Source organism: Spermophilus citellus, assembly GCF_964194105.1.
Source record: "Spermophilus citellus genome assembly, chromosome: X".
Classification (NCBI taxonomy): Eukaryota; Metazoa; Chordata; class Mammalia; order Rodentia; family Sciuridae; genus Spermophilus; species Spermophilus citellus.
Genome location: NC_138190.1, coordinates 18,162,635 through 18,186,453, shown reverse-complemented (window position 1 = coordinate 18,186,453; position 23,819 = coordinate 18,162,635). Strand labels below are relative to the sequence as shown.

At 37.3% G+C, this 23,819-nt stretch overlaps 1 protein-coding gene across 2 annotated transcripts; it reads right to left on the bottom strand.

The window, feature by feature from the left end:
- Positions 1 to 2,822: 2,822 nt before the first annotated feature.
- PRDX4 (peroxiredoxin 4) lies at positions 2,823 to 18,595 on the bottom strand. Of its 2 annotated transcripts, XM_081278113.1 has the most exons (8): positions 18,254 to 18,595; positions 14,660 to 14,777; positions 10,988 to 11,104; positions 9,021 to 9,143; positions 7,073 to 7,203; positions 5,487 to 5,521; positions 3,166 to 3,212; positions 2,823 to 2,935 (listed from the first exon to the last, which is right to left on the bottom strand). In XM_081278113.1, the coding sequence occupies exons 1-8, from the start codon at positions 18,495 to 18,497 to the stop codon at positions 2,932 to 2,934; spliced, it is 819 nt and encodes a 272-aa protein (XP_081134239.1). In that variant the 5' UTR covers positions 18,498 to 18,595; the 3' UTR covers positions 2,823 to 2,931. The 2 variants fall into 2 exon arrangements, with proteins under 2 accessions (XP_081134239.1, XP_081134238.1); XM_081278112.1 differs by lacking the exon at positions 3,166 to 3,212.
- Positions 18,596 to 23,819: the final 5,224 nt, after the last annotated feature.

Genomic DNA, 23,819 nt, shown 5'->3' with positions numbered 1-23,819 from the left:
AGGTGTTGGTGTATTTAGTACTTATTACACTGTATTACAATTCCTTTTTTGTTTGTTTTTGGGTACTGATGATTGAACCTAGGTGCACTTGACCATTGAGCCACATCCCCAGCCCTTTTTAATTTTGTTTTTAAATTTTGAGACAGGGTCTCCCTAAGTTGCTAAGGGCCTCGCTAAGTTGCTGAGGCTGGCTTTGAACTCAAGATCCTCCTGCCCCAGCATCCTGAGTTGTTGGGATTACAGGCCTGTACCACCACATCTGGCTTCAATTATTTTTTTATGTGCTGCTTTCATTTAGGAGCCTGTGGGATTCTTGAGGGAAGGGTTTGTATCATTTTAAAAATCTCTATTGCCTAGCAAAGTACCTTGTATATGTGCGGGTGATAGTTTTGGTATGAACAGTTGCATGATTCAGGTGAATTTTGGTGTCTGAATTGACACTTGAATTTGATTTAAAAATTTTTAAGCCAGGCTGGGGTTGTAGCTCAGTGTTAAAGAGTGCTTGCCTCGCACATGTGAGGCACTGGGTTTGATCCTCAGCACTACATAAAACTAAATAAAATAAAGATATTGTGTTCATCTACAACTAAAAAGAATTTAAAAAATTCTAAGCCTACGTTTCAGGAAGGTGGATCTTTTAAATATACGTTTTCAGTTCTTATATTATGCCAAAATATACATTATATTGGTAAAAGTAGTTTTTGCTATCTAAAACTAAATGCATAGTAACTGTGATAAACATTTTCTTTCCTTTTCAAAAGCTAGGTAAAAATATAATGAGTTTATATGAGTTTATATAAATGTCTGAGTGTATATATACGTGTGTATAAATTTACAAATGTACATACATCTCTCTCTCTCTCTCTCTCTCTCTCTCTCTCTCTCTCTCTATATATATATATATATATATATATATTTCCCTTGACAGACACACATTTATAGAGCTATTTACCTGAAACATATATTTCATTACATTTTATATATCAAAAGGCTGTATTCAAAGATATTTCAGAGGGTTGGGGGTATAGTTTAGTAAACAATTGCCTAGCATGTGAGAGGCCATGGGTTTGATCTCTAACACTGCAAAAAAAAAGATATTTTAGACATAGTATTTTCAAAGGTTACAGGTAACAAAATAATGTTAGGATGCCTTTCAGGTATCAGATGGGGGGTAGGACACAAAAGTTTCATTAATAAAATACCAGTTAATGTGTTCAAGAACAAAAATATACAACCTGGAGTCTGTTGATAGATGGGTGGTTTAAAATATAGTGTTAGATGTGCTCTTGGACAGAGATGATGGTGATGGGTGATGGTGATGATGGTTGGGAGACAGGATGAGTAATGATCCCTTGTGTGAGATTTTGGAGACTAAGAAATCCCTAAAAGAGCAGTACACCATTATCTCTGGAAAGCTTGAAACACTAGTAGTGTATCCCTCTGCATATTTCATTCAATAGAAGACTAGGAATTTGAGGGAGAAGCAAGGAAGTATAGATGTTATATAACTAGTACAGTGAAAAGACAATGTGTTCTACAGAAACTTCAGGTTGTTTATTATTTTGGAATAAGCTCCTGTATTTGTCATGGCATAATTTTGAGCAGCTGCACAGGCAACAGATACGTTTCCTACTTTCTTCAGCTAGTTGACAACTGTCTCCAGAGCAGGGTTTCTCACTCATCACTATTGATATCTTGGGCCATATGGCTTATTGTGAGACTGTCCTTTGCATTGTAGGATGTTTAGAATTCCTAGCCCTTATCCTCTAGATGCCTGTTATGGTTTGGATCTGGAATGTTTCCTGAAGGTTGCTCTCCAGCTACTGGCACTATTGGGAGGTGGTAGTAGTAGGAGTGGGACCTAGTTAAGTAAGTCACTGGGAGTGTTTTCCTGAAGATTAAATCTTATCTCAGGCCCCTTCCTCTTACTTTTGCTTCTTTACCACCATGAGTGGTCACTTCTAGTAATGGCTTTCCCCAGGGAGAGGGGATTAGCATGAAGACAGGATGAGATTAATTCTCCCAGGAAAACTACAGAGTACATCTATAAATAATTACAATAAAGTAGCTTCCATATCAGGGTGGTAAACAGGGTGATGAAGTAGCACTGGAGTTCTGCTTTGTATGTGGCTATTTGTTCAGAGCTAGCTATATATATTTAGAGATTCAGCTTTCATTTTTTGAACTAAATATAAACATAACCTGCTTATAAATTTGATACAAGCTAAAAATGTGACTTTAGGAAAAATGGGGCCAGAGGGGTTTATGTTATTACAGTGCAGAGAGCTGTGGCATCAGCCATCCCTATCAGATTGCTAGGGAAGGTTACCATACTTGAAACCTGTTCTTTACTGCTGTCCTTAAAGGTATGGACAAGTGAGCCAAAGTGGGGTACTAAGAGTTCAGAAACTAGAATCAGCCTGTCTGAGTTTGATGTCTGTTTTTGATAGCCAGCTATGTGACTTTGGGTAATTTATCTGAGTTTCAGTTCCCTCATCTGTACAACTACTCAAAGAATTGTGGGGATTAAATGAAAATGCATCTAACCTGCTTAACATCATACCCAGCATGTGGAATATATTTCATAAATATTAGTTATTATTGCTGTTACTATTTGATTCAATCTCACAATTCTTACTTTGGATCTTTAATTTATTTATTTATATGTGGTGCTGAGGATTGAACCTAGGGCCTCACAGATGCCAGGCAAGTACTCTACCACTGAGCCACAACTGTAGATCCTCACAATTCTTACTTTGGAAAGATAGAAAATAACTGCTTAGGACTTTTATATTCTCCAAGAAATTACTACTATAACACAATGATAATAAAACAGTGACCTTTATTGAGAACTTTCAAGCATTAAAACTTGATGAAGTATTTTTCAATTTAGTTTATCAAAATACTTCAGTTTTCCAGCTGGATCTGGGATTATCTGTTAAGACAAAACAAAAAAAGCAAATTATTCCTTTTAAAAGTCATAGTCTGGCATTAGTTTCCTATCTCTTGATTGAAGATAAAAAATATACCAAATTGTATCATATATACTCTTAAGAAAAACTAGATATGTCCTACCTACTAACCTCTCAGCTATCCCAAAAAGTAAAACATTTATTTTTTAAAATAAATTAACATCTGTACTCAAGCACCCCAAAATTTACTTACAGCTCTTCTCTTGGCCACCAGGCTTTCATGGCATCTTCAGGTTTGATCTAGTTAAATCAAACACATTGAGAGCATGGCTACAGATGTTAATGTATTTTTAAAACTGTTTGCTGATTAAATGATGATATGCTACGATAACTTGAAAAGGGGGTAGTGTGTTCATTATGGGTTTATCAAGAGAATTTTTGGGAGCTCCACAATGCAACTTTTTAATCTCAAGCTACAAAGTAAAAAAACAAAAACAAAGATTCAAAACAATATCAATCATTACCTTCAATAACTATTTTAGTGAATGAGTACTCTGAAAGAAAAATGCTCCTTCCAAAAGCATGATAGCCATAAGAACTTATATACTTAATTTTTTCCAATATAATTTGACCTCACATTAACTATGTTACTTGTTGGTTAAAGTACATCTACCTTTGCATATAAAAATAACCTATGGTAATCACTATAATTAACAGATTTTATTTATTTATTTTTTTTAAAAGAGAGAGTGAGAGAGAAGAGAGAGAGGGGGGAGAGAGAGAGAGAGAGAGAGAATTTTTAAATATTTATTTATTTATTTTTTAGTTCTCGGCGGACACAACATCTTTGTTGGTATGTGGTGCTGAGGATCGAACCCGGGCCGCACGCATGCCAGGCGAGCGCACTACCGCTTGAGCCACATCCCCAGCCCTAATTAACAGATTTTAAATCAGTTTCTAATAGATTTGCAAAACAGTTTTGCCTTTGAGATCAAAGTTAATATTACAATACCAACTGAGTCATCTCTACATAGATCTGATGGATCTTAAAGGGGATTTGAAGTTATGCACTAAAGGTACATTGAGTACTAGGTTCTTTATAAATTAAGTCACAAGTTAGTTTATATTTATAGATTATGGAAGCTTACAGATAGAAATATGAATCAGAAACTGCTGTCTTAAAAACTAGCTTACAAAGCATTTGTTGGATAAGTATTCAAGGTAGGGGACATTTCCCTCTGAAGTTATATCAAAACCAACTGTGAATGATAAATGATATCACTACCAAGCACAGGCATGTGCTAAGTATCCAACTCCTGAGAGATCAGTGAGAACTGCCAAGAAGTACAAATTAACTATGAAAGGCATTACAGGATGAGTATTATACATTTCAGAAAACACACTAACTATCCACTTGATAACTATTAGAGGTCACAAGCCCCTTTGAGAATCAAACTATGAATTATTCCTTCCGAAAAATACACATGTATTATCACATACTTTGTTTTTATTCTTAATTGACAAATAATAATTGTATATATTTATGGGTTTGGTCATTCTTTCAACACACATATACTGAACACCTGCTATATGATAACTATTCAAACTATTACTATAACTAGATAGTACTTATTAGTGAACCCTTGGAGTTATAGTCTAATTTTAGATTGTGGCAAATGCTTAAAAACATGGGGTGGAGACAGTGGTAAGGAAAGAATTTCAAGATGATATTTGAACTGAAATGTGAGTGAAGAGAGGGAGCCAGTAATACAGAAAGCAATAAAGAAGGAACAGCAAGGGCAAAGGCCCTGAGGCAGGAATTAGCTTAGCATGTTCAAGGAACAGAAAAGGGCACACCTGAGATTAAAGAGTAAATTACTCCTTCTGAATGTTTATGGATAATGGTACCTTTCTTTTTGGATTGCCAAGGAATTAAGTCTTAGAAATTTATATTTTCCTATTCTAAAATAATGATTTCTTCCTCCAATGTGCTAGTATTTTTAAATTTCCTAACTACAGTTTGTATAAAACACTTGATTTTTAGAAGATAAAAATTCAAAGATTTTTGGCTGTTACTTAAGCAAAGTTTCAAGCAAGTTTCTAAATGTATTTTGAATACGTATCTACAAATTATGTAGTCTCCCTGATGAAAGAATGTACTGGTTTCAATCTTTTTCTTCTTCAAATGACATGGAGATAATCATTAGTTTCACTGTTTATTAGATCAGATTTTCTCAAAGGCTTTTTATTATACACAGAAAGGTCTTGCCTGTAACTGTTTCTCGGCTCATAATATAGGAAGAATTTCATACACACCCTCTAAATTTATTCTACTAAGTCTCTGTTTTTCCCCCTGGAATAGTGTATTTCTTGGATACTTAGCTTTAAAATTCACAGTATTAAACCCCATATTCTGCTTTCTTTAGTTTCAATTACTCTTCCTATAGTCCAGAGAATGTTTGTACTTTGTGATTTGTGCTTAGCTTGCTTCATTTATGAAGCCAAAACAGTTCTACTACAAGGCAATTTTTTGGCTCCAGCCATGCCTTTAACAGAAAAATCAACATGACTTACTGTTTCACTACCAGGTTTCCAGCCAGCAGGGCAGACTAAAAGGAACAAAAATGGGCAAAAGACAGTTTAAAAATAGAATTTAGTGTTTTTAAAAGCAACTCCTGAATTTGTTTTCATATGAAACTGAAATTACAGAATATATAAATAACATTTCTAGACCACCAAACACTTGACTTCTGTTAGCTTGCCTGAACACACTAAGGAATTTTAATCATGGAGATTATCAATTTAGTTACATTTGTAATGTAAGAAACTAAACTGAAGGTATCTAATAAAGTTGAAAAGTTTGCAAATCTGATCAACTGAAAAGCCTGGGCATAGCAAAAATTTCTCTGACTCTTCATAAATTTCCACTAAATTTGTCTGCCTTTGTAATCTATGTCAAGAGACTTTAGAATGCACCCTGACTGCTGGGTATGGTGGTGCACACATGTAATTCCAGCTTCTTGGGAGACTTAGGCATGAGGATCAAACATCTGAGGACAGCCCGGGCAATAAGAAAAAGAGCTGGGGAGCTGGGGATGCAGCTCATTGGCACAGTGCTTCCCTTCCATTTTGCTACTGGTGAAACTTGGAGTAAAAGAATGAACTGATAGCTTACCAGTATGATACTAAATAATTCTGAGGAGTATATTATAGATAAACCCAGCCAGTGTGTGGTACATGCATGTAATCCCAGCTACTTGGGAGGCTGAGATGGGAGGAATGCAAATTCGGACTAGCCTCAGCAATTTAGCGAGGCCCTCAGCAACTTAGTGAGACCTTGCCTTGAAATAAAAAATAAAAAGGGGTGGGGATATATGGTTTAGTGGTAAAATGCCTGGGTTAAATGCCCAGTATCCAAAAAATGTTAAATCCAGTCACATGTGGTGGTGCACAACTATAATCTCAGCTACTTTGGGAGGCTGAGGAAGGAGGACTGCAATTTGGAGGTTAGCCTCAGCAACTCAGCCAGACCCTGCCTCAAAAAACAAGAAAACAAAAGGTTGAGTATGTAGCTCAATGGTAGAGAACCCCTGGTTTTAATCTCCAGTACTGAAATACAAATACAAACACAAACAAAAACCAACCAAACAAAAAACCCCTAAATCCAATAATATAAAGAAGACCTATATTACAAAATATTGCCATGTTGACACTTGACACATTTTAAGGTTATAGAAACATAATTTGAAAAATTGCAGTAGCAGAAACCTTTTCTGAGTTTATTAAAAAATACATAAATACATGTGTATATACATATATTCCTCAGTCCTTTTAATTTTGAAACAGGTGTCACTAAGTTGCTGAGGTTGGCTTTGAACTTGTGATCCTCCTGCCTCAGCCTCCTAAACCACTGGGATTTCAGGTGTGTGTCACTGTGCCTAGCCAAATAATGAATATTTTTGCATCTGTATAATTAAGCAAAATATACTAGTGATATTTTGTTAAAAGCAGTAAATAATTTGTTTTGCTAAAAGAACCTAATAAATTGAAAACACTCAGAATACTTTGGAACCACCCAAATAACTTTTAGGATAAGAAACCAAACTAACTATGTTGCTATCTTACATTAAAAGAATCAAAAGTTTAGAAAATAAGGGTACCTTCTCCATGTTTGTCAGTATACTGGAATGCTTGAACCAAACGTAGTGTCTCATCCACTGATCTACCCACAGGAAGGTCATTCAGAGTAATCTGTCTCAGGATTCCTTTGTCATCAATAATAAAGAGGCCTCTATGAAAGAGAAGAGTGATACGGGTAACACCATTTCTTTTCAGTTAAGTATTAGTTAATGTGAATCCCTGTACCATCCACATAGAAGGATGCTATACAGACCCCAAAATACACTACCTATTCACTACTCTACTGGTACACACTCTCGCTCACCCCTACACACTTTCCCTCATCTACTATATAATTTGGGATTGTCACTGTTAAATGATGGTTTTAAAAATTTGCTTTTGAGGGCTGGGGTTGTGGCTCAGTGGTGGAGTGCTTGCCTAGCATGTGTGAGACCCTGGGTTCAATCCTCAGCACCACATAAAAATAAATAAGTAAAATAAAGTTATTGTGTCCAACTACAACTAAAAAAATGTTTTTAAAAAATTTGCTTTTGACTTTGAAATGTAATAGTTAGAAATAAATAATAAAAAAGAAATGATACAAATAAAATAGCTAATACAGTATTAGATCATTTTACTTGATCAATGTTCAAATAATCCTAAATGTTAAAACTCTCAGTCTTTAGCAGCATAGTTACTCTTTGGGAGTCAACTTAATAATAGATTTTATGAAAGCAGAAAACATTAAGGATTTGGCAAGTACAAAAATGAGAGAAACCACCTGTAGCAATACATACTATGAACATTGAAAACAGTATGCCAAGTGAAAGAGGGTAGTCAAAGGGCATATATTGTAGGATTCCATTTATATGAAGTATTCAGAATAAGAAGTAAAAGACAAAGTAGATTAGTGCTTGCCTAGGGCTCAGGGAAGGAGGTTGGAGGAAATAGGGAGGGACTGCTAATGGGTATAGGGCTTCTTTTCAGAGTAATGAAAATGTTCTTAAAAAAAAAGAAAATGTTCTAAAATTGTGGTGTTGGTTGCACAACTCTGAATATACTAAAACCTACTTGATTGTATACTTTTTAAAGCTGTTATAAAAACAGGACTTAAGGGCTGAGGCTGTAGCTCAGTGGCAGAGCACTTGCCTTGCATGTGTGAGGCACTGGGTTTGATCCTTAGCATCACATAAAAATAAATAAATAAAACAAAGGCATTCTGGGGCTGGGATTGTAGCTCAATGGTAGAGTGTCTGCCTTGAATGTGTGAGGCAATGGGTTCAATCCTCAGCACCACATAAAAATAAATAAATATATCGTGTCCATCTACAACTACAAAATATTTAAAAAAATAAAGGCATTCTATCTACAACTACAAAAAATAAAATAAAAAAAACCAGGATTTAAAATACCTTTCCACATAAAACATTAAAAAACAATTGACACTACAAAGCAAATAAGAAAGTTAATTACAACAAAACTACATCTGTTCTTTAGGCCAAAATTGATGTTTTTTGTAGAATTCTATTAGCATTTGTTAGCTCAAGTAACCCACTGAGAGCTACTGGGTAAGATACTGCCTTAGTTTTTCCCATTCTAAAGACACAGATTTGCTAATTAACTATAGTTGTACTTAGAAAACAAATTACTAGAGTCAGTTTGTAAAAAAGGAAAAGAGAAATGGATAAGGAGTTGGGGGACATGGATTCAAGCCTGGGCTCTGCAATTAACTAATTATATAACTTTGGTTAAGATCATGGAACTCTATGAATCTGTCTTTTTTATTAATAATAAGGGTTGGTCAAATATCTCTAAATAAACTGCCATCTCTACCAGCATATGCACTATAATAGTTAAGGGTATCTACAACATTTCTACAAATAGAACAAAATAATATTACTTGATCAAAGTTTATATCTTCTAACTTGTAAAAAACATCAATTTCCAGAGGATTATAAATGTACTTGGATTTTTCTTAATATAAGCTACCTAAGAGTGTGGCCAGAGTCCTCCAGATATACACCATAGTCCTTTGCTATCTGATGGTTCAAGTCTGAAAGAAGTGGAAATCTTATTGATCCAAGTCCTCCTTGCTTTCGAGGGGTATTAATCCTGCAACAAACAGAACATTTACCTCTTAGAGCTAAGCAAATGACATAACTAAAACAGTGAACATTCTTTCTCTGTATATGCATGTGCACACATACATATATTCTCTAAAACAGGCTAATATACTTTGTTTTCTTGCCTTTTTCCTCAATATATTCATATCCTTTAAGCACTAAATATAGACATATAAAACACATTTTTAATGTATGGTCATGCTGTATTTTATACATCTCTATTGACATTAGACTGGATTTTTTTTAATAAACATTGCTGGAAACGTCCTTGTAGTCTATCATTTCTGTACACTTGTCTGATAAGTAGAACAGATAGACCAAAGGATATGCACTGTCATAAGCATAACCATAGAACTGATTCCTTAGAATCAAGGAAGTTAGTCATAATATCAGATACATCAATACCCAGATTTAAATATTCTGTAACCTGAAATCACAGGACTTCTGTGCTGGTGTCCCAATAGGAAGACACATAGAATGACATAACTTTTTCATTGTGGACATGACTTTTAATCCTAGAAGATTTAGAATCATTAAACTGTTGAAACAAATAAGCCTGTAGATATTACAAAATAATCAGGCTGGGGATATGGCTCAGTGGTAGAGCGCTTGCCTAGCATGTTCAAGACCTTGGGATCAATCCCCAGCACTATTTAAAAAAAAGAAATAATCAGTATATATTTGAGTATTAAGCTCTATATAATATTTAAAAGAATTTGTCATATTAGCATTACTTATTTGAAGTTTGTCTGAAAGCAGATACTTGAGAAAATATATTAAATATGTATCTGCATTTTAAAATAACTCAAGGGGAGTTATTGTAGCTCTCCAACCAATTAAAATTTGTTATACATATATACTCATACACATATATGTGATAAATATGCGTGTATATAAATAAAATTGTAAGTGGAGAAAAACTTCTGTTTGAATTTGTAACTTTAAGTTTTAAAACTTAAAAAAAATTCTGAATGATTTTTATTATACACAAAATTCTGAGCCCAAAATTGTGGACCTTAAAAACCCACATCATGTTTCAAATTGGAGACATGTTGCCAGACTGCTCTCTAGAAATGAATTGACTGTGTGAGTGCTATTTCTGCACACCTTTGTCAACAATGCATGAATTTTTTTCAATCTGTTAAATACTGGCCAGTCAGACCGAAAGAAATGTCATCATTTGTTATTTTAATTTGCAGTTTTTTGCAGTTAGTTAGGTAGAACATCCTTTCATGATTAATGCATTTTAAAAATTATTTTTTAAAATTTTTAAAAATTATTGCTTCTTTTTTTAAATATATTTTTTAGTTGTAGGTGGACGCATACCTTTATTTTATTTTTATGAAGTGCTGAGGATTGAACCCAGTGCCTCACACTGAGCCACAGTCCCAAATTATTGCTTCTTAAAAATTATAAAAAGCTATTGGGAGTTTGACCTACCATAACAGAGGACTGTTAACAGAAAAGTGGCATATTTTAAAGATTTTATTTCTCTAGATTAAGGTTACCCAATTGATCAAGACAAAGCAATTATACAATCTAGTAGTTTTTGCTGTGGAAATCATAACTATTACATTTAACTTCTCTCCAATTTTGAAGTGTCCTATACAATTCTTAAGCATTTTTAGAAGAACTTCATGGAACTAGTAACTCATTGTATTATGCAGATAAATCTATTCCTGAAAAATATCTGATAAATATTTATCATATATCTATAATACCTAATAAGTATTTATCCATATCTGATAAATGGCATGATATCATGTTAGTAGTTATCTGCCCTTGATTTAAATCCATTCTCTCTTCCTACAAATATAAGTGCAAAATACTCACCAGGCCAAATGGGTAAACTGTGAATCAACAGAACATGCCACCACTTCAGTATTTATAGCTCTAAATTCATCAATTCTATCACCAAAGGCGATGATTTCAGTTGGACACACAAATGTGCTGAAAGTTAAAAAAATATAATTTAGTATTCTCAAAATAACCATATACCTGAATTTTCACATGACAATTTCTACAAACACCTTTACTAAATAAAAATGCACTTTAAGAACAATTTCATACATGGGTCTTCTCAAGATGAAATAGTCCAAAAGATTTTCCATTTCATCAAATATTTAATAAATATATATCACAGGGTTCATAATTACATCTCAAACTTTCTTCTTATAACTCAATGGCTCAGTGATCAATCAATATTCCATTCTCACTTATAGCAGCACCCCCATTTCATTACTTTTTATTTAATAATAATTTGTATTTATTATAGCTTCCAAGGTATCTATACAAATTTTACATCATTTCATTATTGTTTTTTTACATTCCTAAACCAAACTATGAGTCAGATGCATCTACTGTATTCTGTAGATGAGGCAATGTTCTCCAGTTTCCCCGATCCCTTTGAGACAGGTCTTCTTCCACCTTGTCTCCCAGTCCTGCACAGCCAGGGATTTTACACCTTAATTCTGTCATGGGTGAGAAGTGCACGATTAGAGAATATTACCTAAGGTAGTATTTTTCCAACTGTGGTAGGGACTCCTTAATCTAATTTAGTGAGTTCCAATAAACATTAAAAAAAGTGAAATAAATCAGTAAATATGGGAATACATCATTCACAGTAAGGGTAAGTTAGAAAACATATACATGTTTATATAAATGCATAAATATGTCTGTGTTCAGCAGTGACATTCAAAATATTTAACAACCTTAACTTGGAGCTGGCTTTAGCTTTGAAATTTTCTGAATGAGATCAGGTGGAAGGGTCAACTTGGGAAGGAGGTTGGGCAAGTGGCTATTTACCATTTAGTATGGAAGTCTTTCAATGTTTTAACAACAAGCATGGCTATGCTGGTGTATATACACTGAGTGTTACTCTATATATGTATGTATTGGATGGTAATGAAAAATATATTGCTGTGTGTCATGGCCAAAAGTTTGGAAAACACAGACTCAGGACAAGTTCCTAACTGAACCCAGTATGGGATTTTAAAATGTTTCAGTTGTTTAGGCATAGTGCTTCCATGTGAAAGAAGTTAGTTCTAATCTAGGATTATGTCCCTGGAAACCTGGGCAGTATTATGTATTTTTAATATTATCTAAAAGGTAACCCCTCTTCGCCTTCCTTCCTATCATCCCAAGAAATACTACCTAGAAACACATTTTCCTTAGTTCTTAGCGAAGACAGAAAAACAAAAAAACAAAAACAAAAAACAAAAAAAACAAAAAACACCCTGGTACAGACTGAAGGGTTACATGTGACTTTCCTCCTGCCATATAGACTATGGCAAATGCCCCAGAAAGCTTCCTTTTCTGACTAGGTCCAGACTGGCATTACACAGAAACAACAGGAAGAAGCTATCTTAGCTCCTTACCCCAGAAGACCATTGTGAATATTATGCTGTAATGAGGTATGCTTTATTTATTATGGAGTTTTAAATAACACTAGGGAAACAAAGCATACATAAGACTAATCTCAAAATTCAGGGTTAATATTTTATACATTTAACATGTATATTAGCTTTCTGGCTTTATAACAACTTAAATTTAGAAGGTCTATCATTTTTTATATTTATTAATTGCTGCAGTCTGGCTGGGCACAATTCAGGAGCCACTTGTCAAAAGAAACTAACTTTATTTTTAGAACTACAAACGCCAAACAAAACAGCTCCTCAGGAAAAAACCCTCAGAGCCCAACTGCCACCACCGGTTTCCTACAAGCCTCTCACCCCCACACAAACCTCACCACCTCCCACAATCCTCCTGCTCTTGAGGCTGATTGGCTGGGTTGTGTGGGCGGAGCCAAAGAAGTCCCCCAATGAGCAGCTCCGTGGAGGAGCCAATCAGCTAGATGTCGCTGGGGCCGCTGTGAGCCAATCATCAGCTGGCAGTCTGAAGGGCAGGGAAACAGCCCAATGAACATCACCGCAGAGGAGCCAATCAGCTAGATGTTGCTGGGGCCGCTATGAGCCAATCATCAGCTGGCAGTCTGAAGGGCAGGGAAACAGCCCAATGAACATCACCGCAGAGGAGCCAATCAGCTAGATGTTGCTGGGGCTGCTGTGAGCCAATCATCAGCAGGCAGCTGGAAGTTTGCTGGCAGCTGGAAGTTTGCTGGGGCCCCTTTGGCTGTGGCTCTCAACAATTAATATTTCTAATTCTGGTCTCTGTGGAAAATTACCTTATTCTTTTTAGCTAGTTGTACAAATTGATTAGAAAGATAACTCATTTTAGTCATAATGTACTAACTTTTATGAGAATTCTTCCTATTTGGCTTTCTGTAGGGGTTGGGAAACTGGTCCACAGGCCAAATCCAGCTTTTCTTAATGCAGCAGAGCAACAGTTCTGCATTTATGTTTTGTTTATAGTTGCTTGTGAGCTACAGTGGTAAAGTTGAGCACTGGGATTATCAAAAGGCTAAAATATTTAGTATTTAAAATTTAAAGAAAAATTTGCTGGACTTTGGCTAGAAAAAAATCTGTAGAAATGAGTTTAAGTGTACTCTTTCTGAAAGTTATTTTTTTGTGGTGCTGGGGCTCTGTGCTTATGAGGTAAGTGCTCTACCACTAAGCTACACCCCCAACCCAAGTTTAATTTTCATTTACATAATTCACATTAGTCCTAATGGAAAAAGGCACAATGGCAAAGATAGAGGAGTATTTTACTTTTTGTAACCAAAAAATAAATTCAGATTAAAAAAATGATCGAGGTTAGGATAACTCTCTGGTTTCTTTTGACTTTCATGGGATTTGAAAAATACTCAAGATTAGTAGTTTTCAAATTAAAGGTCTTGATGAGGATAGAACTACAAGAGTATTTACTTGAAGTCAATTTTCTGATCATTCACAAACATTACCATAGAGTTAAAGAAAAAAAATCCTATAAGAACCATAACATATTAATAGCTATTATATTAATATTTTCAGGCAAGTGTTCAAATCACAGGAAAGGAACAGATACAGCAACGAATAAAAATGGTAAAACCATTAAGCAGAATTATGGCATGAATCTTGTTACTAACTGCCTTCTAAAATATTATCAGTCCACGTTCTTGCCATAATATGTGTAGCTTAATGAATATATTGCAGCTTTTCTCTATTCCATTGTAAAATACTATATAGGTATATGTGAGTAAAAATTTATTTAGGGGGCTGGGGATGTGGCTCAAGCGGTAGCGCGCTCGCCTGGCATGCGTGTGGCCCGGGTTCGATCCTCAGCACCACATACCAACAAAGATGTTGTGTCTGCCGAGAACTAAAATAAATAAATAAATAAATAAATATTAAAAATTCTCTCTCTCTCTCTCCTCTCTCACTCTCTCTTTAAAGAAAATTATTTAGGAAAATGGATTATGACTGAAATGTAGATGTTATCTTTTTGAATAAATTCCTCAATTGGCTTATTTTTAAAAGAACCAACAGCTAAAAAAATTCTTAGTTGATGTTCTTGAATGATGAATGGTTGACTATTTTTACTAGTTACTATTTACAAGTTATTACTTACAAATCAAGTGGGTAGAAGAAAAATACCAAGTATTTTCCACGATAATATGTTAATTTGAGCTCCTTAAATTCTCCATTTATCACTGCTGTTCCTTCCCAATAAGGTGCTGGCTTGGAAACTAAGAAAGAAAGAAAGAAAAAAACACGGTATTTTATAAAACAGAAAGCTGACAGAATGGCAAATGGATGTCTTTAGAAAAATCCTTAAAAATTAGAGCTTCTAAACCTTTGGACTTCATTGACAGTCTGGTGAAGCTTACAGACTTCTTACAACTTAGAGTTACTGACTATGTAAAATACATAGAATTGTAAAGAAAACCAATTACAGTGAAATGCAACTATCAAAATATTTAAAAATTGGTGATATAGTAATACATGTGCTATTTTATCTTAAGCTGCAAGATCTGAAAGAGATCTAATGACTACCTAATGATAAAATAATAAATGTAAATGTTTTAGGATTCCTGTAATAACCATAACATAGCATGAAAATATCTGATTACATTGACAGCGGTTACAAGCAAGTACTGCTGATGGTAATGTGGTTTGTTGCTGACATCCATAATGGGAGGAAATGCTAAATTTTAGTTGGGGGGTTAATGAAAATAAACCATTTTTTTCTACATTTCATCCCTGCACTATATCTTACTGGATATTTCACCATAACTTCCCTCCACAACGTTATCAACTTCCTAAATTCAAATCATTAGATTTTCTTTCCTCTAATGGCAGTCTTTCAGATGTACTAATTTAGTTTGTCCAGCTTCTCAGACACACAGGGAGGATCTGCTGCAGGCAGGGCTACACTCAAGGAGGAGAAATATGCAAATATATCAGGCCAGAAGTGGACAACCCCAGACAATGGGATAATTTTCCTAGAGGACTTTGGAAAAAAAGACCTCCTTGAACAGGTTTCAAGTGGCCTGATGGAAACTGGTTAGTGCTACTCTCTTGTAACAGCATACTGTAACTCTAGCCAACACCCTTTGATAATAATGTACCTTCATATGGATAGCACTCATACTTTGAGAACCATCACATAAAATGAAGTCAATATTTGATTTTTCCAAGTTTGACTAAAATTTCTAGAAATAAGACTTAGACTTTTGTATAACACTGAGCATTTATGGTTACTCTGAAATGAGACAAACTGAAGATTAATGTCTCTGTGAAGTTAACATATAACATTCAATTATTTACCTTGAGCCAGCAGCCTACCTTATTTAATAATCCTGATCTGATTAGGTAAAGGCCAGAAGGGAGAATTAGCTAGAACTATATTTGCTTATATACATTACTTAAATTACCACTCAAGTGAGAGGTTATGATAATTTTAATGATGTACCACAGTGACACTCCTTAAAGATTTTAGAATATTGGGAAACCATATTGGGAAAATGTTTTTTTGTCTGAAAATTGATTTTGGAAATTTTGCTTTTTTACTAAAATCTACAAATGGAATTTCCAGAATAACTCTTTGCATCTATTAAAAACAATTAACATATCCTGAATATAAATTATATAATTTACAAGTATTTTAGTTAAATGCAGAGAAGTATAAAGAATATATAACCAGGCATGGTGATGCATTCATGTAATCCCAGAAACTCGAGAGGCTAAGGCAGGAGGACGATGAATTCAAAGTCAGCCTCAGCAATTTAGCAAGGTTTTAAATAACCTAGTGAGATCCCATCTCAAAATAAAAAAAATAAAAAGGGCTGGGGATATGGCTCAGTTGTTATGTGCCCCTGGGTTTAATCCCTGGTACCAAAACCAAAAAATATTTAAATTCCCCTCTCTCCATAACCCTATCAACCACTATTGTTAACATTTTGATGTCTTACCTTCCAGTATTTTTAAAAACAAATTTGGATCATGTTGTGTTGTACCCCCTATTTCCCCCCATTCATGAAAGGAAACAGTTAAGTTATGAAGTTTTTGTTACTAAAAGTAATATTAAAATATGACCTTAAAAATATCCATAATAGGGGCTGGGGATGTGGCTCAAGCAGTAGCGCGCCCGTCTGGCATGCGTGCAGCCCGGGTTCGATCCTCAGCACCACATACCAACAAAGATGTTATGTCCGCTGAGAACTAAAAAATAATAAATATTAAAAAATTCTCTCTCTCTCTCTCTTTAAAAAAATATCCATAATATATCCCTTTTTATGAATAAAAGTCCTTTATCTCTAATTCTAGATAATTTTACACAGGACCCAGAAATATAAAAATACATATAATTTGAAAATGTTTGCTGGCAAAGGGAAAGCTATTACTACTAATTTTTTTTTTTTTTTTTTTTTGCTTCCATAAGCGGCTTTAGAGTGGATTTGGATTTGTTTTCTATGGACAACATATGTACTGTAAGTAAACACTTAATTGCCTGACATATTTCAAAATGTCTTCCCAGGCAAGTGACACCAATGGGACTTGAAAATATGATTTTAAAAGTGCAAGACTGGCTTTCTAGAAACAAAAATCCCAAAGTATTTAACTTTCAGTATGAAAGAAGTACAAATGTTTAAGAAGGCAAAACAGTTTTTCTCATTTATCAATTACTCCCACTCCGTCCTAAGTCCTAAAAACATCCCATTAATCTCTGGGATTCACAACTGCAAAGCATTACTTTTTTTCACTAAATGCTGCCAAAGAACATACTGTAGCAACCACAAAAACCAAATACACACCTACAGAATGTCAAATGATCCGTAGGAAAAGGAGGTTACTTGAAAAGCAAGTAAAAGATATCAGTATCCCCAGGATACTTCTTTTTGGCTAATCTTAATGTCCAGATGCAGCAGGCCCCAACTTTCTGAGTTATCTACTTAGTCTGACGTGTCCTTTCTGAAAGTGTCCATTAGCTTTGTACACAGGACAGAAATGCAAATAATCAAAAGCCAAATTGGCAGGACACAAATTTGCCTCGAGATTTATAGTGAACTCAAATGTGTTACTTCCAACCTTCTTTTCCCTCCTTCTCCCTCCAAAGTACAAACTATAACAGTTCTTTTCTGAGAAACACGAACAATACCCATGAACTGACTACGTGGCTTTCCGGGAAGATGATTTTTAATAATCTTCCTTGTAAGATACAACAGCAAAAGATAAAAGGAAGAAAAATGAAATATTTGACCTTCTGAACACTTTGTTTAGCCACTTTTCTGTTTGACTAAACTTTCTGTGAATCATTATTCAGCCTATCAATGTACTTTTCCCCTGAAACAGTACTTGAAAAGAGACTGGACATGCTGCAGGCACTTTACGATGTTTGAGGAAGTGTTTTAGTTTGCACAATATCCTCAAGTCCCCCTTTGGGCCACCCTCTTTCCCTCATCTGCGGCTTTTGGGGTAACCACTATCTCTTCCAAAATCTCATCGGTGGAAAAAATCCCTTTCTCCACAACTGGCACACCCCTCCAACTTCCTGCCCAAGGAGAGGAACAGGCAGATCCAGGATCCAGGGCCCCGACACTGTCCAGGGAGTGCCGCCCAACTTTAGACCGCCCCCCCAACCACGGGGTAGCATCTGTAGGCAGGGTACACGTGTCTTTGGGCTCTCCCCATCCCCACTTCTACCCTCGAAAGCACCACCTACTCTTGGCTTTGGTTAGGTGCAGGGAGTGGTCTGCGACTGATACCCGGGACGCCTCCCCGGGATACACTTGTCCATCAGCGTAGAAGTGGCACTCTTTTTCGCGGGTCCAGGGCCTCTCCGTCTCCAAGACCCTCAGAGCCCCGATCGGCAGCAGGAACAGCACCACCGGCAGCAGAAGCAGCTTTCGGCTCCATCCAGGAGCCGGAGACCTCGCGGCTACAAGCCGCGGCGGCGGCACCTCCATAACCAAGCGAGCGAAAAATCACGTCTCTCAGCTCGAGTGCCACTTCTCCCGCCGCTGGCAGTTACAACCGCGTGCACAGCACCCGCGCGAGTTAGGGCGCGGCCTCGCGAGACTTGCTCCGCCCCACTCCACCCCACTCCGCCCCCCCGCCACGTGGGCGCTGACCCCGCCTCTCGCCCCCCAGCCTTTGTGCACGCGCTTTGGGGCGGGCCCGGGAGAGCGTTGTCAATTATGCTAAGGCTGCTTCTAGGCAGCGGTTGACTCGCCTTACCAGGGTCCAGCTGTTAGCTATTTTAGACACACTTCCATGCCCATCTGTTCTACAGGTCCTCACCGCTGCACACTGTCCATTCAAAGGTTGAAACGAAGCTACATGCCTGTAAACGGCTTGCATTTTATATTTCTAATGGACTTTTTAAAAAGTCACTTATAATTTCAATTGACAAATTGAAATTGGGTATAATTTGGAATGACTGAATTAAACAAATACACTATACACATATTCATCCCCTCATTTACCTTTTATTTTTGTGGTGAAACATTTAAAATTTACTGTCCCCCCCCTCCGAGGTACTGGGGATGGAATACAAGGGTGCTTAAGTACTGAGCCACATCCCCAGCCCTTTTTAATATTTTAGAGACAAGGTCTCCCTGAGTTGTTTAGGGCCTCGCTAAATTGTTGAGGCTGGCTTAGAACTCGCGATCCTCCTGTCAGCCTCCCGAGCCGCTGGGATTATAGGAATGCACCACTGAGCCCCGCATACTCTGCTGCTTTGAAGTACACATTATCATTGTTTGTGTTTATCATGCTGGTTACCAGAGACTTGGGTGGGTGAAGGATGTAAGGGCATACAGGTGAAAGAGTACAATGTTTCAGATAGGAAAAAAAAGTTTTGAGATCTAATAGACATTTTCTTGTTTTCCTTGAAGTGATTTGTGTGAACAGTGTCATAACTCTCCCCTGCAGCTCTTTTAAATCCTGGGAAAACTTGAAGGAGATAAATCTAACCATTTACTTTCCTTCAGCAGATAAGGACAGGCAGTTTTTGATGACTTAATCTTGTCTCAAAAATGCCTTTCTTTTTAAAATCAAGACTGGAAAATTTCCCAGAACAGCCCTTTTCCCAGCACAGCTTCTGACAATTACCCCATTACCCACCCTTGGCCTCTCTCCCACCCTCCTCACCCACCAACGATTCCCCGCTGCAAACTCCACCCTCCACCTAATGTTTGCGTCTGTGCTTTGGGGGCAGGCATAGGCTCTGCAGATTTGTTGCGTCACCTTGTGACAGCTCTCCCACCATCTCGCTCTCCCACCATCTCGCTCTCCCACCATCTCGCTCTCCCATTCTCCCACCCTCAGCACTTTCTAGGCCCCTCTTTTCCACAAAAATTTGCTGGTGAGTCATTGTTGTGACTGGCCTCCCACTATCCGCACTGTTAGTCAACATTTACTCTTCTACACCTTTCTCTTCCTACCAGACTTGGCCGGTGACTGGCTTCCCACCTTTAAGGTGATCCACCTCCAGTGTCAGGCCCTCAGTACTGTGTTAGACCCTCTCATTCTTTCACAAAGCCTCCCCATTGCAACACCGTTCCACTCCATGCATCATGGATCTTGAATGGCTTGCATTGTATTCCTCTAATAGATATTTCTTCTTCTTTACTTTGCAGTGATCTGACTAAGCAGTGCCATGATTGTCCTCTCTAGTCATAGCCCTTTTCAATCCAGGGAAAATTTGGAGGGAAAAAAGGGCTAACCTGAAAAGCAATATCTCTAGACCATTTCTTCTCTTCTGGAAGCAAAGAAACTACAGGGCAAACAGGCAGTTTTCTGACATAAGCTGTCTCAGGTGTGTATTTTTTTTTTAACATTAAAACTTAGGCTGGGGGGGGGTGTAGCTCAGTGGTAGAGAGCATTCCCACCAAGAAGTAGGTTCAGTGTCCAGCAGCAAAACAAAAGTAAAACTTGAAAAGTTCCAGAAAAGTTCCCAGGACTCCTTGGTTACATTTTCTAGCATTTAATCCATCAGCCAACAGTTGGCTGGGATGGAAGGTGAGGACAGGGGGAAAAGAAACAGCATATACCATAAGGAGGGGAGCCAGCAGCAACATTTATGTCTTTAGGGCTCCATTTGTCTTTCTGGGAGTTCTTGTCATCTTTCTGAAACCCACAAAAGAGTTTGTCTTCTATTAAAGTATGAGCTCCTTGAGGCCAAAGTCAACATTGATTTGGTCATTGTTTCCCAAAGGACTGGTACAGAGTAAGCATTTGATATTGTAAGCACTTATTTTGCAAATAACTTCTAATATTCCAAACAGTCTGTATTAGTTTCAACTTGCTTTCAAATATATTGACAGTCCTTTGAGGTAGATGGAAAATCTGCCCTTTCCAAATTCATCCCTTGCCCAGTTCCTGCCCCTGATATGCTCTGCTTTCTGCTTCATGGCCCTGTTTCCTGCCAGCAAAGGATGAAAAAGATGAAGGCAGGGCCCCTGGTGCTGAGGGAGGGAGAGGATGTACTTACTCATAACATTTTCTGGCAGTTCTTCGCTTTCTGGGGGTGCACAGATAGGAGCCCTCTGACGAGGTAGCTCACATTCCCATTCTTCTCCTTCCCTGGCCTCCTGTTCCACATACAAGGGAAGTGGTGCCCGGGGGGCTCGGACCTGGGTCCCAGCAATTCGGTTCAGGCCTATGCTCCGTGGTCGGCCTCGGTGATCCATGGTGACTGTTGGACAGTCACAAGCCTTAGTGAATTCTAGGCCCTGAGTTTGCACCTGGGAATTCCTTGGAACACTTGGGGAGAACGTTATCTCCCTATACCTCTTTGCCCTGGGCTCAGCTGAGATGCCCCAATTGGTAGCAGGAATTACCCACCAAGTGGGCCCCAGTGAATCCTCTGCCCACTGGGGAGAGTGACCAGGTTGGCCAGCTCCCTGGTACCTACTCCATGTCCCATTGGAACCCCTTGGAAGCCAACATTCTGAGTGGCAGTTGCTCTGAACCCTTTCATCCAATAAAATTTGTGCAGGCATTGTGTTGTCACAGGAACATCTATAGGAAGCTTGAGGTAGGGGCCTTGCCTTCAAGGCACTTACCATCTAGCTGGAGTCAGTTACCCAGAATAATAATAATACAAACCCTTTAGACACAGGGGTGGCTGTAAACCCAGGGTATACCTCAGACACACCTGAGGCGTTTAAAAATAGTCAAATGCTGGGACTTATAGCCCCAGCAATGTAATTTAACAGATACTTGGGGGGCCCTCAAGCATCTTTGGTTTCACAAATGGGCATATCTGGTTAAGAATCACCACTGATGGCAGTTATGAGCATAGGTTGTGAGGTCAGCATTTCTAGGTTCAAATCTGAGTTCTATCACTTGTTGGCCTTGTGAAATGTATTTAACCTCCCTGAGCCTCTGTTTCTTCATCCGCAGAGGGAAGGCATTAATACTTTCTCCCCATGTTGTGAAACTGAAATGATAGGATAAATGTAAAAGCCTAACTTTGAATGCAGGCCAGATTTAGAGATTCACTTCTAATGAATATGGCAGAAGTAATGTTTTTTGACTTCTGAGACTAGGTCATAACTTATGCTTAGGTCACTCTTTCTGGAGGAAAACTTTTTGTCCAAATTTTTATTGAGATAAAATTAACAAAACAGGTTTTTCCTCTTTAGAGTATATAATTAAGTGGTTATTAGTATAATCACAGTGTTCTTTGTACATCACTAGAATCTGATTGTAGAACATATCTTTTGCCCCCCGCCCCTGCCAAGAAAAATCTACTTGCTTATTACTCAATCCCAATTCTCCTTCCCTCATCTCCTGACAACAACTAAACTCCTATCTCTCTCTTTCTAATTGCTTTACCTGGACATTTCATATAGAGTCATACAATATGTGGTCTTTTGTGTCTGGTTTCTTTTACTTAAGCATAATGCTTTCGATGTTTGCCTAAATTGTGTCATGTATTGGGACTTATTCCTTTTATCAAGGATATGGATATAGATATAGATAATAGATATAGATATAGGTAATTTGCCACTTTAACCATTTTTTAAATGTTCAGATCAGTGGCATTAAGTACATTTGCACTATTATGCATTTTTCTTTTTTTTCATTCTCTTTTTTTTATTGACTGTTCAAAACATTACAGAGCTCATGATATATCGTCTTTCATACATTAGACTCAACTGGGTTTTGAACTCCCATTTTTACCCCCAGATACAGATTGCAGAATCACAACTGTTACATACTCACAATATTACATAATGGCATATTAGTGACTGTTGTATTCTGCTACCTTTCCTATCCCCTACTATCCCCCCTCCCCTCCCCTCCCCTCCCATCTTCCCTTTCTACCTCCTCTGCTGTTGTTCAATTCTCTCCCCTTTTTCCCCCCCTCCCCCTTGCCCCTCATAACCTCATATAATTTTGTGTATCATTGAAGGTCTCCTACCATTTCCATATGCTTTCCCTTCTCTCTCCCTTTCTCTCCCCCCATTCGTCTTTGTTTACTATTAGTCTTTTCCTCATGTTCTTCCTTTCTGTTCTGTTCTTAGTTGCTCTCTTTATATCAAAGAAGACATTTGGCATTTGTTTTTTAGGGCTTGGCTAGCTTCACTTAGCATAATCTGCTCTAATGCTATCCATTTCCCTGAAAATTCTATGATTTTGTCATTTCTTAGTGCTGCATAATACTCCATTGTGTATAGATGCCACATTTTTTTTATCCATTCATCTATTGAAGGGCATCTAGGTTGGTTCCACAGTCTAGCTATTGTGAATTGTGCCGCTATAATCATTGATGTGGCTATATCCCTATAGTGCGCTCTTTTAAGGTCCTCAGGGAATAGTCCGAGAAGGGCGATAGCTGGGCCAAATGGTGGATCCATTCCCAGCTTACCCAGGAATCTCCATACTGCTTTCCAAATTGGCCTCACCATTTTGCAGTCCCACCAGCAGTGTACAAGTGTACCCTTTCCCCCACATCCCCGCCAACACTTATTGTTTGACTTCATAATGGCTGCCAATCTTACTGGAGTGAGATGGTATCTTAGGGTGGCTTTGATTTGCATTTCTCTGATTGCTAGAGATGGTGAGCATTTTTTCATGTACTTGTTGATTGATTGTATGTCCTCCTCTGAGAAGTGTCTGTTCAGGTCCTTGGCCCATTTGTTGATTGGGTTGTTTGTTATCTTATTGTTTAATTTTTTGAGTTCTTTGTACATTCTGGATATTAGGGCTCTATCTGAGGTGTGAGGGGTAAAAATTTGTTCCCATGATGTAGGCTCTCTATTTACCTCTTTTATTGT